At 49.8% G+C, this 12800-nt stretch overlaps 1 protein-coding gene across 1 annotated transcript in view; it reads right to left on the bottom strand.

Moving 5' to 3' along the window:
• Nucleotides 1-12800, bottom strand: part of LOC133350424 (SH3 and multiple ankyrin repeat domains protein 3-like) — a 136979-nt gene that overhangs the window by 86809 nt on the left and 37370 nt on the right. Inside the window, 3 exon segments of the mRNA XM_061564765.1 lie at nucleotides 8976-9042; nucleotides 10999-11076; nucleotides 11928-12044. Coding sequence (XP_061420749.1) covers nucleotides 8976-9042; nucleotides 10999-11076; nucleotides 11928-12044 — 262 coding nt within the window.

A 12800-nucleotide genomic window follows, 5' to 3' on the forward strand; every position in this document is an offset into this window, starting at 1 on the left:
CGGCGGGCTGTTGTTTATCCAGCTAATATTATTTATTGCATTGATTAAGCATGTTTATTTTAATATTCCGTGTTTATAATGTCGTTCGTATCTTTATGTATTAATATCCGTTGTTTAAATATTGTAAAGCACGTTTTTTGGGTGAAAAAGGGGGGTTTAACTTCCGATGCTATCGGAACGAATTAAGTCTTTAACGTGTACTTCCTGTACTCACTCAAATCACTCCACGGCCGATTTCGTGGAAACAATCACCGTCGTTAAGAGGGGTTCTCCTGTGATTGCTATCGCACTGCGAACCCAGCCACCAGAGTTTGATTTCCAGCCGCAAATATAATCGGCAGCGAGTGACATCTGCGCCGGTTCTGGATGCCCCCCTTTCACTAATCTGCACATCTCCACTTAACAATAGGCATGGTGTACCCAGGGCTTGTCCAGCTCTCCAGCCATTGCTAACAGTAACAAACCCCCACGACCACGGTATGGTGAGGCCATCATTCTAGAAAGAGCTGCAATGTATTATTATTATGATTGTTTTACTTTTTTTTTTTCGAAAGAGAACACCAGGTGCTGTAATAACTGAGTGACCATGTAACAATGGATTGATTATTTGGTTAAAATCGATTCGCGCGCGCGAGTTTACGTGCATGCTAATTTTACGAAAACGTTACATCTAGGCTGATGGCACGAATGAGATGGGACAAGAAAGAGACAATAAGAAATATTATAAACGTAGACTGTGCACATGACTAAACTCTTGAATTGAACAATGACCCAAAAATCACAGCGATTCCGGAGGATGGGGGGGAAGAGATGGCGGTGTACTCGAAACCAGCCCGACATTTGAGCACACCACAGAGACGATAATCATTTTGGAGATGGACTGAATACAAAAATAACGTTAAAATATACCGTAGTTTAAAATCATTTGTCATGAACCATTTCCCAGAAGACAATTCTATTCGCGACCACATATCTACTTCTTGTTCAGGAATGTGGACTCGTGCCAAAATGTTTGAATGCTACTTTTTCTTGGAATCGTGCATAGTTCAAACTCGTGAAAGGCGACATTACAAAGAATTGCGTGGCTAGCAAACGAAACAAAATCTGATTGGTGGAGATAAAATATAAGATGCACACAACTGTCAGGTGATGCTACATTTAAAAAAAACACGTTTCATTCTCCAGAAGAAATATTAAACATCCAGCATTGAATGCGATTTAAGTAATCTGCCTCTACCAAAAGCGTACGGCAGTAAAAGATCATTAATCGTGATTAATAATTTTGTAAGATAAATAACATCGCCTGGGAGATTAGTCACGAGCAGTGGATGCTTTGCCATGCAAGAAAAATCCACGCGGCTGCTGTCATCTGCAAATTTTTGAGCAAAATAAAAAAGAACGAATGGACTAAAATCTTTAATTCGAACGTCAATCACGCATGAATGTACTTCGCTCAAACGCTGTAATCTAAAAATAATGAATGTATCGAGGCAAAATAAAAAATCGTAAGAATACAAAAAAAATACTTTGTGACCTTGTAAGCGACGGGTCCTTGCGGCTGTGACAGTTTGAGGAGAAAATGCAGGATTATTTCATATCGTCGCAAGATCGCGTGTGTTCCTTGATGTTGCCGTTATCAGGGCTGTGCAAGGCACAAAACGACCGCTCAGCACCAAAAACATGGCCTACATTTTGCCACTCTGCTGCACTCTGTGCAAAAAAATGTACAGTGGTTTAATTTTTTTTTACCAACCATCGAAGGAAACTTTGGACAGCATTTCAGGGTGCAGATCAAATTAACACCCCTCGTAATATGTACTGTATGCCCTACGAAGAAAGGCCGTAGCCCAAAACTTTGCCAAGAATAAATTCTCCCTTCTGACGCCACGGTATTATTGACAAATGTGTTGAGTTTGCTGCTATTTTGTGTGCTTGTGCACTGCCGCCAACGCAGCATCACCAGATGCCCTGTAAGTATGTTTACAATTTCCGATGCTGTTCTCGTGGTGTACGTGAGGTATCCCAAAACAACGGTGGTCAAACGGTCACATCTTTGCATAGCTTAAACCAAGAAAAACACCCACGCCGAGATTCTGCAAAGGGGCCTTGTGCCGGTCACGTGATCCACACAAGTTTCATTTCCTTAAAAATCTGATGCTCCGAGTAAAATGAATCATGCTCCAGAAGTTTAATATTTCACACACAGGTTACGCACACACACAACCCTCGCAGCGGCTTTTGGCTTGACATCCAACAAAGACGGTTTCAGATGCGCTTCTGCGGCCGTCTGGAAAGCTCTTCCCGAAAACTCATTGCTTTTCGTGTTTAGTTTGTTGTCCTTCCCCACACCTCCAATTAGCACGGTTGGCTATGTACGGTGCGAAAAAAGTTCATCGTACATATAAAGATGCACCAGAGCCATAAAGACTTTGAGAACCTTTTCAGCTGGCACGGCGCACGGAGGGGTGGTATGGCCAGCACCATGCACGACCATCTTTGTCTCACCAGTGCTGAAGGTAACTTACTTAAGGTCATCCTCGGAGCAGCCAAAAAATAGTTGAGTTGTCACTTACAACTAAGGATATCCATGGTTGGGAATCAAAATCAAGGTCACAAGGGTTCAGAGCTCAGTGAGCAAAGCACTGCAGCACGACTGCTCGCTACGTACACACAAATACAAAGATGCCCTGTATAGTACAGCATTAGGGACTGGTGGGGCAATTGCTGTTCACGCGCATCTAGTAATTTTGGTACCGCAAAGATAAAGATCACCCTTACAACCTAAACAGACTGTTAGATAAAGTGCTGTTAGCGAGCACCTATGAAGGCCGACACGCCGCACGAAGGGGTGGGTGCCCAGCACTGCTCCCCAGTGATGATGGTTACTACACACCGCACCAGGTACTCATTTGAGGCTGAGTCGACATAGGGGAGTCCCAGTACTAGTTCAGATAATCGTCACTGGTGTTGGCCGTGTTGCGAGTATCGAACTTGGATAATCGGGTTCGTAACGCCGCGTGTTCATCACCCCACTACCGTTCCCCACACGAGCACACGCACACACACACACACAAAGATCAAAGACAAAGATCCCCCGTATAGCCTTAACAGACTGTAGGGACAAGTGCTGTTAGCGAGCACCTATGAAGGCCAGAACGGTACACGAGGGGGTGGGTGGCCAGCACCACGCCCGACCACCTTTGTCTCCCCAGTGGCGATGTTTACACACCGCACCAGGTACTCATTTAAGGCTGAGTCGACCTAGGGGAGGCCCAGTACCGGTTCAGATAATCGTCACATGGTGTTAGCCATGAGCGGGAATCGAACCCGGGTCGCCAGGTTCATAGCGGAGCGCGCTAACCGCTACACTACCGCTCTCCACACACACACACGCTGACACACACACACGCAGCATGCGATTACTTTTTCACATAAAACAAGAACAAAAGAAATGTACGAACATAAATATTTAAGTATCTGTCTAAATAAATAATAAATAAATAACCATTCTACGGGAGTAACAATTAAGCCTGACGTAAAAAAAGGAAATCGTTAAACCACAATCCATGCTGATAACCAATCGAACCTTCTTGCAGGCTCAGGCAGAGCTCCCGGGGCGTACGATGTGCACCGCACGCTTCGTTACGACGCGGCATTTTAAATGAAGAAGATGACACGCGCTCAACAAAAATAGATCTCACGCAGCACATCCGTTATTTAAGAGATTTCAATTATTGAGGTCACTTGGGGGGGGGGCGGGGTGGGTGGGTGGGTGAACTTGACCATCAAAAAGAGAGTTGGCGCTCGGCCTCCGTGAACGAAGGCAACGTCGTGTAACTCTCCACTCTTGCGCACGCCGCCATCGTCATGCTCTAGACGGTGAAGACGCAGGCATTTGCTGACAACGCCGACGACGACGACGATGATGATGCGGCCCGGCCAAACGGGAATGCGGTACAGCATGCGCGCAACATCTGTGTTCATTCACTCTTCCCGTGAGAGCAATAATCTCCCAATTACGCATCGCACAGTAACTCGGCCCACACATCGCTCTCCCGTGGGCTGTTGCAATTGTACAAATGTCCCTTCTGTCGCGGACGACAACAACTGCAGGTGTATCCCTCCTCTCATGGACGGCACCAAGCGCGCTTGAAGATTCATTGCTCAGGGATTCTACCCCAGCCTCACCATGCTGACCACATGGGGGGAGGCGGGGGCGCAAGAGGGTCCAGGACCAGTTCGGATATCATTTGGCCGTGGCCAGAAAGTGGACTGGGGTCGCCAGGTTCATTCACAGAGCAGCGTCATAACCAATGCACCACCGCTCCCCATTGCTCTATGGTACATATGATGTTCATGCTAATGACTCCCTTGTTATGGAGTGACCGGTGGGAGTCAGAATGAGGTCACCACAATTAATATGCACATAGACATGCACGGAGATTTTGTCAATTCACCGCTGGATGAGGGCATCCCAACATCTTGCCGATTGTGAGATATTTGGCCATCCTCTCACCACACCGGTCAGTGCCAGAGGTCGCAACCGGGTACCCGATACCCGTACCCTACCCGATACCCGGCTACCCATACCCGGCCGGGTACGGGTAGCCGGGTACCCGTTTGCGACCCTAGTGCGGCCGGGTACGGGTACGGGTAGACCGTGAGTCACTGGTGAGTAACCGTTTGTCACTCATTTCCCAACGTCTTGTCTCTTCTCACAATTCAAGTTCCTAGAATCAACCCACCCGCGCCTGCAACATGGCTTCATCCCAGAGGTCGCAATCAGGTACCCGATACCCGTACCCTACCCGTACCCGGCCGGGTACGGGTAGGGTACGGGTACAGCTGGGTACGGGTACCTGTTTGCGACCCTGGTGCGGCCGGGTACGGGTAAGGAATCAAACCCGTTTGCGACCTCTGGTCAGTGCGTGTCTACTCCCCACGATGGCTACGGCACCAGCATTTTTATGCGATGTGGTCGCCCATCCGAGCACTATCCAGGCTCAACCCTGCTAGGCGTGCGAGATCTGATGATGGCAAAAAATAATCGGGCGATTTCAGGAATGTTGCAGACAAGAAATAACGTCCATGCCGTGGACGTGAGACTCTGCTCGTGTGCACGCTGCAAGAAGCGCTAACGATTGCCCTCGTGAATAACATTGGCTGGGTCTTTAATATTCAATCTACAGAGAATGTTTGACCCGTTGGGTAACAACGCTCCAGTGGGTGCGGGGTACAGCCCGTTAAACCCTCGCAGCATATCGCAGTGGAAAGCTTCCTGGCTGAGCCTTAAATACATAATACATGCACACCCGGTACCGTGAATGAATCAGCAATGAACACAAAATAATTACTGTGCGAGGGTGTTCTGTCGAGCAACATTAATTTTCAGCGCTTAATGGATTTATTTTTGTCGTCTTCTACTTCTTCTTCGTGGCAAGGTCCCGATTGTGCCGTAATGTATCAGGGGCCCCTCTGAGCATACTTGACGAGTAGAATTCGTTACGAACCTGGGGATCGACAATAACCGCTTTCCGTATTAATGCAATGAAGGGATCATCCCCCAATTACGCTCAATTCAACTCGGGCGGCTGCGGGGAAAAAACTCGCGGCGATACGAACGCGCGTCCCCTCTGAACACCGAACGGGGCCTGATCATAGCCGATTACGGGAACTAGAGGCGTGCGCGCGCTCGCGCTTGGCTTTCCGCGGCAGGCCATCAGCTGACGCATGAAGAAAAAGAGTCTCTGCTCGGTCACCTCTTGTCACGTTCAAGTAAGCGCAACGCCGATTATTGTTCAGCGGCAGACCTCAAGGCCCCCGACGCACGGGGCCAAGGCCGATTATAATCGAGCCTCAAAGCCACGAGGCCAAGTCGAAGCCTTTCGGTGGAGGCCGGTCGTCAAGGCCCAGTCATGGCCGCATCCTCGAGGCTCAGGGCAGTAGTAGTAGGTTTTTACCCTTTAAACTGGTACAAAACTGACACCTTTATACAAGGCATCATGTTTGCAATAACCACAACACAAGCAGTCAAAATGCAAACAAAAGAAACAACTCTAATAATGATATGCACTGTCCTTGAAGTTGATTGGTCCACACCCGAGACAGCTTTTCTTAGAGCCTAGTTTCCACTGGTGTTGGACCAGAAGGGTAAAAACCTACTACTATATTTTGCCACTGGTAAAGGAGGTCTCATAGTGCTCAGGGCAGTGTCAAGGCAGGTGCCTCTGAGCGGGGTCTTTGACCGAGGCCACATCTCTGAGGCCAAGATCACGGACAAGGTTCTCAGGGAAATGTCCCCGAGCCAGTCTCGAGACTGTGGACTGGTCTCGGGAACCCAAGACTGAGATTATTTACAGCTCAGCTTAACTTGCACGCCGCGGTCCCGGAAGAATAATTTATTTTAAAGCGCTGTCAAATTAAATCAAAGATGAAACCAATGCCATATGCTGCGGGGCGATTAGGATCACGATCTTGTTGACTGCCCTCCGAAGTTTGTAGCATCGGCAAAATATAAATAAATGCACGCGCGTGTGCGCGCATGGCCGGTGCGTGCCACTGAAAAACACATAAAGGTGATCTCCACTCGGGAGGTAGATTTTACATCGTGACGAAATTGCCGAAACATATCATTTGGCACACTGGTGGTAAAGGAGACACCTGGATCGGTTTTTCAAAAATCTAATGGAAATAAACATTCAGAAATAAGCAAATGAAACCCCCACGCGCAAGAAGGCAGGATTGCCTGCAGGATCCTGTGACTATGTATGTATAATCCTGATTTGATTATACGTACGTATATTTACGTATATTTAACTTATTTCGCACCATACGTAGCCAACCGTGCTAATTGGAGGTGCGGGCGGGGGGGGGGGGACAATAAACTAAATACAAAAAGCAGTTGTAAAGAAATGACCAAGCTCTTACAGAGAGTGGTTTCAGCTTTCATGGCATTAAATAAAAAACTAAATATATGAAACCATTCTGAACGAAACGATGTCAGTAGACCTCCTCTGCTTTAGCCATCCATTCCCCCTTTGGGTATCAGCCGTCTGCTTCGGTGCCAAGTCGCTTGGCAAGAAAAGCCAAGCAAAGCTGCACGGGTGGGTATAAACACCCACGCCATGCAATTTCCTCCCCAAAACGAACGCAAATGTACTCTGGCCAATCTAGAGGAAATTATTGGTTAGTCTAACCATTGGCGGTCTGCCATACCTGTGCAGCGAGCCGTCCACTACAATGAATTCAAGGCAGAGGGAGCGCATGAAGGACTTTCATCGTCAACTACGATGGACACCCATCCCTCGTATCCGGAGTGACCTCTGACCAATTTATTATCAATGCATATTTTCATAACCTCCCTAACACTAACCCCCATCTATAACCCCAACCTTGGCGGATCGCCGATTTGAAGAATGGCAACTAATAAATACCCCACGGCATTGCAGAAAGTCTTCTTGGTTCTTTCGGTAAAGTCACGTAGAAGGGAAATAATAAAATAATAAAAATAAAACATTTTAAAATAATTCTCACGACGTTTCGGCCACAACGCAAGCAGCCGTCCTCAGGTAAAGAACAGGTCTGTCGGAAAGACAGTGTCTGAAGTCTGAAGACACTGACTTTACCGAAAGAACCAAGAAGATGAATCCTTGCAGTCACGCAAGCTTTAAATCGAAATTGCAGAAAGTATTACACAAAACTGATCAAATAGCGTCGTGCGCTCCACCTCTATGAGATTATCGCATCGCGAGGCTGCGAGAGATGGCGAAAATCTGGAGAGGCCTCCGTCAAGCAGTGGACGGAATGTAAGCGCGGCAACGTCTGGGTTTTCGCGGTGCGAGTTGCAGCCAAACCTTTCCTGTCCGTGGAGCACGGGCAGCCCATGGTCAGCGCAGCGCCGGACACTCAGGCGCACGCTCCCCCGTGGAGAAAAATAACCTCGTCCCCAAAAGGTCGGACGGTGCCGCGCAGCCCCTCCATGGTCAGCCACCGGTGCCGCAGTACCCGTAAACAAACTCGGAGAGACGCTGATCTCTCAGCCCGATCACGCAGCTCCGTCCCCGACGTCCGGTCCACGTGGCCGGCAGGTTCCCCGCCACGCCCTCCCGCCTTTCACGACCGGGAGCGTCCCATCTCAGCGTCTTCCAGTTCGCAACCTGCCGATAACCTCGCTGTCACCCGACTACCGGCACAGGCCCCCCCCCGCCCCGCCGCCACGTATCGTCCGATCCATTCCTGCGCAAGTTCGTTTCTCTCTGGAATCGCTGCAGTGACTTGTGCCCAACCCCGCAAGCCTTACCACCAGCGCCAGCAACCGTGCTCACCCACACGCCCACCCGCCCGCCCGCCCCAACATCCATCCACCGTTGTCCTGATTTGCCAAGAGCAAGCCGCTTGCATTTCTGTGCAACAAACAATAAAAACGCACGGCCAGCCGGCTCCTGCATGCTGCTAATACCCCCAACAGAGCTGTTTAGCTGCCAACTGCCAGCAGAATTGAAAATAAATGAGGACTAAATCCCTCACCCAGAGTAAGGATTAATTCCGGCTATCCTGTCATCGAAGGTTCAAAAGCCACCGATTATATCGGGATGCAACAGTGAAGACATTCTTAATACTGCAGCGGGAGGCTTATTGGACTTAAAAAAAATAAGAAAATGCCAATTTTAATGTCACTTCGCTATTAATTGCAAGCGTGCAGATGCCAGTCTGGTGCAAAGTGTTGTGCATATTTCCAGCCGGGGCTTAATCCAAAAGACACCACGCCGCACAGTCTTAAGCAGTCGCGTGCGCTCAGCCAGGCCATGTGCACGGAGAAGGGGGGACACGTGACGAACGGCCACCGCCAGGCAGGGCATAATGCCGCCGCCGTCGTCCTTGACCAACGCTTCTGGGCTGGCTCACGCGACGGGCAAGCCTGCGAGTTGACGAGCCAATCACACGTCTCCTCCTCCAACGCCACGCGATAAACTCACCTACGTCGGTGCTCTTGTGCGCTTTAATTGTTTCTGCCAGATCGAAATTCCCTGCCACAATCGCCACCTGGGATTACAAACACGCGCACACACGCACACGCAGATGCACAAAACACGGCTCATTTTTAATCGCCGCAGTTATGTAAATGCAGCTTAAAATAAATGTAGCTAAGCACTTGAGATCTCTTATCTGAAGCCCCGAACAAGCGTTAACTGTGACCTGAGAAAGTTAAGAGAAGGAAAGAGCCAAAATAATCAACGGTCCCTCCGGTGCATCGCTTGTGCCCATAGTATTGCGAAATGATACTTGCAATGCAATGGTGCACAAGTAAGCACAGTGCCTGTATTTATTGAATGCGCGGGAAGGCCACTAATGTTTCTTTATTCACGATGGTATCATTACGGCGTGGTGGCGGCAAACTGCTTCGTGTGCTGCGCTATGAACTTAGAAAAACCCGAGTAAGATTTCCAGCCACGGCTAACTTCAGCAAGCAACGAGGGGCGACCGAAGTGATTCCGGGCCTGCCGCTCAGCGACACGCACCGATCAGCGTGGCGAAGCAGCGGCTTGACAAAGGAATTGAAGCTCACCGCTCATTCAAGCTCCCAATCCCTGCAACTCTTTCACTGATGTAACATCATCACCAGTATATACAAATTACACACACGAACACACGCGAACACACACACGAATAATATTGCGAAATACAATTTCGCCCGGAGGCGTACTTTCAGGATTCCCTAAACCCCAAACTCAGAAGCAATAATGTCTGCCTTCCAGCCAGCGCAGATCCCCCAGCAGTACGGTTTCAGGTGAGCGCCCGATCCCATCTCTCATCAGATTGGCCAACAATAACAAAACCTCTTTTTGCTTCTTCTGCAGCTGCTTCTGCTGCTTCTCTGTCGTATGGTTTTCTGCAGCATAGCGGACTGATTGTCGGGGAGCAGCAAGTTGTCAAAGGTTTGCGTCGCATTCTTTGGGTCTTTCGGTAATGTGACGTAGATAGGTTGAAAGAAAATAACAAAAAAACTACGTTTTGATCACAACACAAGCGATCGTCATCAGGAGGATCAGGAGGATGACGATCACTTGTGTTGTGATCGAAACGTCGTAGTTTTTTGTTATTTTTTGTTATTTTCTTTCAACCTATCTACGTGACTTTACCGAAAGACCCAAAGAATATGAATCCCTGCAGTCACGAAAGCTTTAAGTGAAGTTCGTGTCACAGTTCTTGTGCCAATCCGGGGGCCTCTGGGGTGAGGTCGTGGGCGGCTGCTCTACCTCCTCTGAATGTGCGGGAGGCACACGAATCGACGAGGCGTGGTTCGTCGTTTGTGACGCTTTCCCGCGGTCACAGAGTGGGGGGCCTGCTTTTAATCTTCCGCTTATGAGAGATGTGCACATTACGTTCAACACACAGCACCACGGTTCGCACGGTAGGTGAATGTCCGGCGGCGCTTGTGCCGACACATTCAGACGCAGCGCTCTACTTTGTAGGCGCTATCTTGGCACCGAGGCCTCTACCGTAAGAGAGATGAATGTGGTCAAGGCGGAGCCCGGCTACCGCGTGCTCGTGCCACCGCTGACGGCAGGCACCTCCACCAGAGGGCATTTATGGTCTACTCTTCTACGCTGGCCAGACGCCTTGGAAGAGTTGGGTGTACCCACACTTGAACCCACCACGTGCGGACCTGACGGTCAACTTACCATGGTGTCCCCATTTGTGGGGCGCGGGGTGGAATTCAAGAAATTTGCAACCATTGTTTCAACTGCCTCGTTAGAAGGTGGGATCAACGTGGCGGCGGCGACCTTTGGATCGCAAGTCCAACCCTGACCTGCGCGCGAAAGACTTAACGCCGCGGCATCATCCCTGTGAACATGCAGGGGAGGGTTTTTGTTTTTTTAATTCGCGAAAATCAGGGCCCAGCGGCGATGCCGGAGCGGTGCGAGCGGTCGCCGGAGTGGGGCGGCTGCGAGGGCAGCGCCGGTGTAAGTGGACGCCGATCGCGGTTTGGTCACGTGCCTGGAAGGGATTTTGGCTGTTGAAGTTCTTGACCTCCTTGTCGGCTCCGCGAAAGAGAAGCACTTGTGTGCAGCTTTCCTGGAAGTGCGACGGCGAAAGTGAAAGCGTCAGGACTCCGTCGCCAAAAGTGCCAACGGCAGCACTTTTCGCGGGGTTTAAAGACACCGTTGAACCTTTCGCAGACTTCAAATAAAATGACTTAAGTAAAAAAATAATGTTCTTGTTCTAACATGAAAACGCCTTGTTTACTTTGCCTGGATAATGTTTGGTAAATATATGTATGCATGTTGAACTTCTTTTGCACCGTACGTAGCCAACTGTGTTAATCGGAGGTGCGGAAAATATATATATATACACATTTGTAAATAACCAACATTTTTAATAAGTATGAGAGGCTTTGGGTGACGTGATGGCACAGTGATCAGTGCATTTGGGCTATCAACCTGAGTCAAATTCCCGGCAACGGCTAACATCAGTCGCGAGAGATATCAGAGCGGGCTTTGGGTCTCCCCCAAATTTACTGACCCACAACTCACAAACACCACGTTAACGCGTAGTTTCTGTGCTTCTAACGTGGAGACATGAATGCTTGAAATTGCACCGAGGCAGACAGAGTAACACGCGTGGATTAGAGTAGGGCCCATCGCTAAAAAGGATAACAGCCGGCGGTTGAGACCAATTACAGAGCGGCAGTGAAAGCTGGACACACACAAAATCACGGTGGAGATGGAGCAATGAGATCAGCTCGTGTGCTGGAACTCGGCAACTTGTCGCATTGGGAGCCGGCGAGGGAGGCCAAATCATCCAGCAGCGGATAGATAACGGCTCCGCGACTAGGCGAACGCCTAAATGTGCCTCTCGTCTCTCCCGCGTTGCCTCTGCGGCACCGATGCCGGTGAGGCGTCGCGCCGCCCGGCCCGGCGCCTCGCCTGGTCGTAGATGGCGGCGATGTGCAGGGCGGTGTTCCCGGACGCGTTCCTCGCCGACATGTCGGCCCCGTAGAAGAGCAGCAGCTCGAGGTGCTGCACGTAGCCGTGGCGGCACGTCTGCTCGCACGCACGGCACGCGGCGGGCGGGGGTGGTGGGGGGGGGGGACAAGGGAGAGGGGCGAGGGGGGGGAGAAGAAAGGGGTGAGGGAAACGAAGGGAGGGGAGGTCTAGGACGCGAGGCGTGCGAGAGGGAAAAAAACTCGAAATCAACTTCCAAACTGTGGGAGGTCGCCCCCTTTCTCGTCTGCTGACCCTGTGGTCTAGAATTCTGCCTCCTCCCCAAGCGTCTGCACTGCTGATTGCCTCACCCTCTAAGTCCCCCACGTGACGCCTTTCCCCCTCCTCTCCTCTGCCAATCCGAAGAACACCGACTAATTTTCCGACCTCTTTGCCCTTCCACCTACGTCCCTAATGGCCCCACCCCTCCTTTGATTCCCCTGGCTGCAGAAATTAGAAATGTCGTTGCCTCATTCATTTCACATCACGGTATAAATCAGCGTCTGTGTGGGGGGGCTCGGGTGGTGGTCCAGGGGGAGCTTGTGCACGGCTTCGTGCCTTGTCCGCGGCTCAATCTGCCCGCCGCCAAGTTTTTTTTTTGTCGTAATTTTCACTTCATTATTTCCATCAATCGTTTGTCTGCATGTGCTACTTTGCGCCCGATGATAATTTACATTCGCCTGTTGTTGCTGCTGCTGCAGCCAGAAGAGATTCTCGTTTTTAAGTGCAAAATTTGGTTATAATCAGCAGCATGAATTTTTTTTTTATTTCGTTTACACGTTGAAGTACAAATTCTAATCTTTTGTAGAGCACGCA

The sequence above is a fragment of the Lethenteron reissneri genome, chromosome 33, assembly GCF_015708825.2.
Source record: "Lethenteron reissneri isolate LAM-NWPU_2019-01 chromosome 33, ASM1570882v1, whole genome shotgun sequence".
NCBI classification, from domain to species: domain Eukaryota; kingdom Metazoa; phylum Chordata; class Hyperoartia; order Petromyzontiformes; family Petromyzontidae; genus Lethenteron; species Lethenteron reissneri.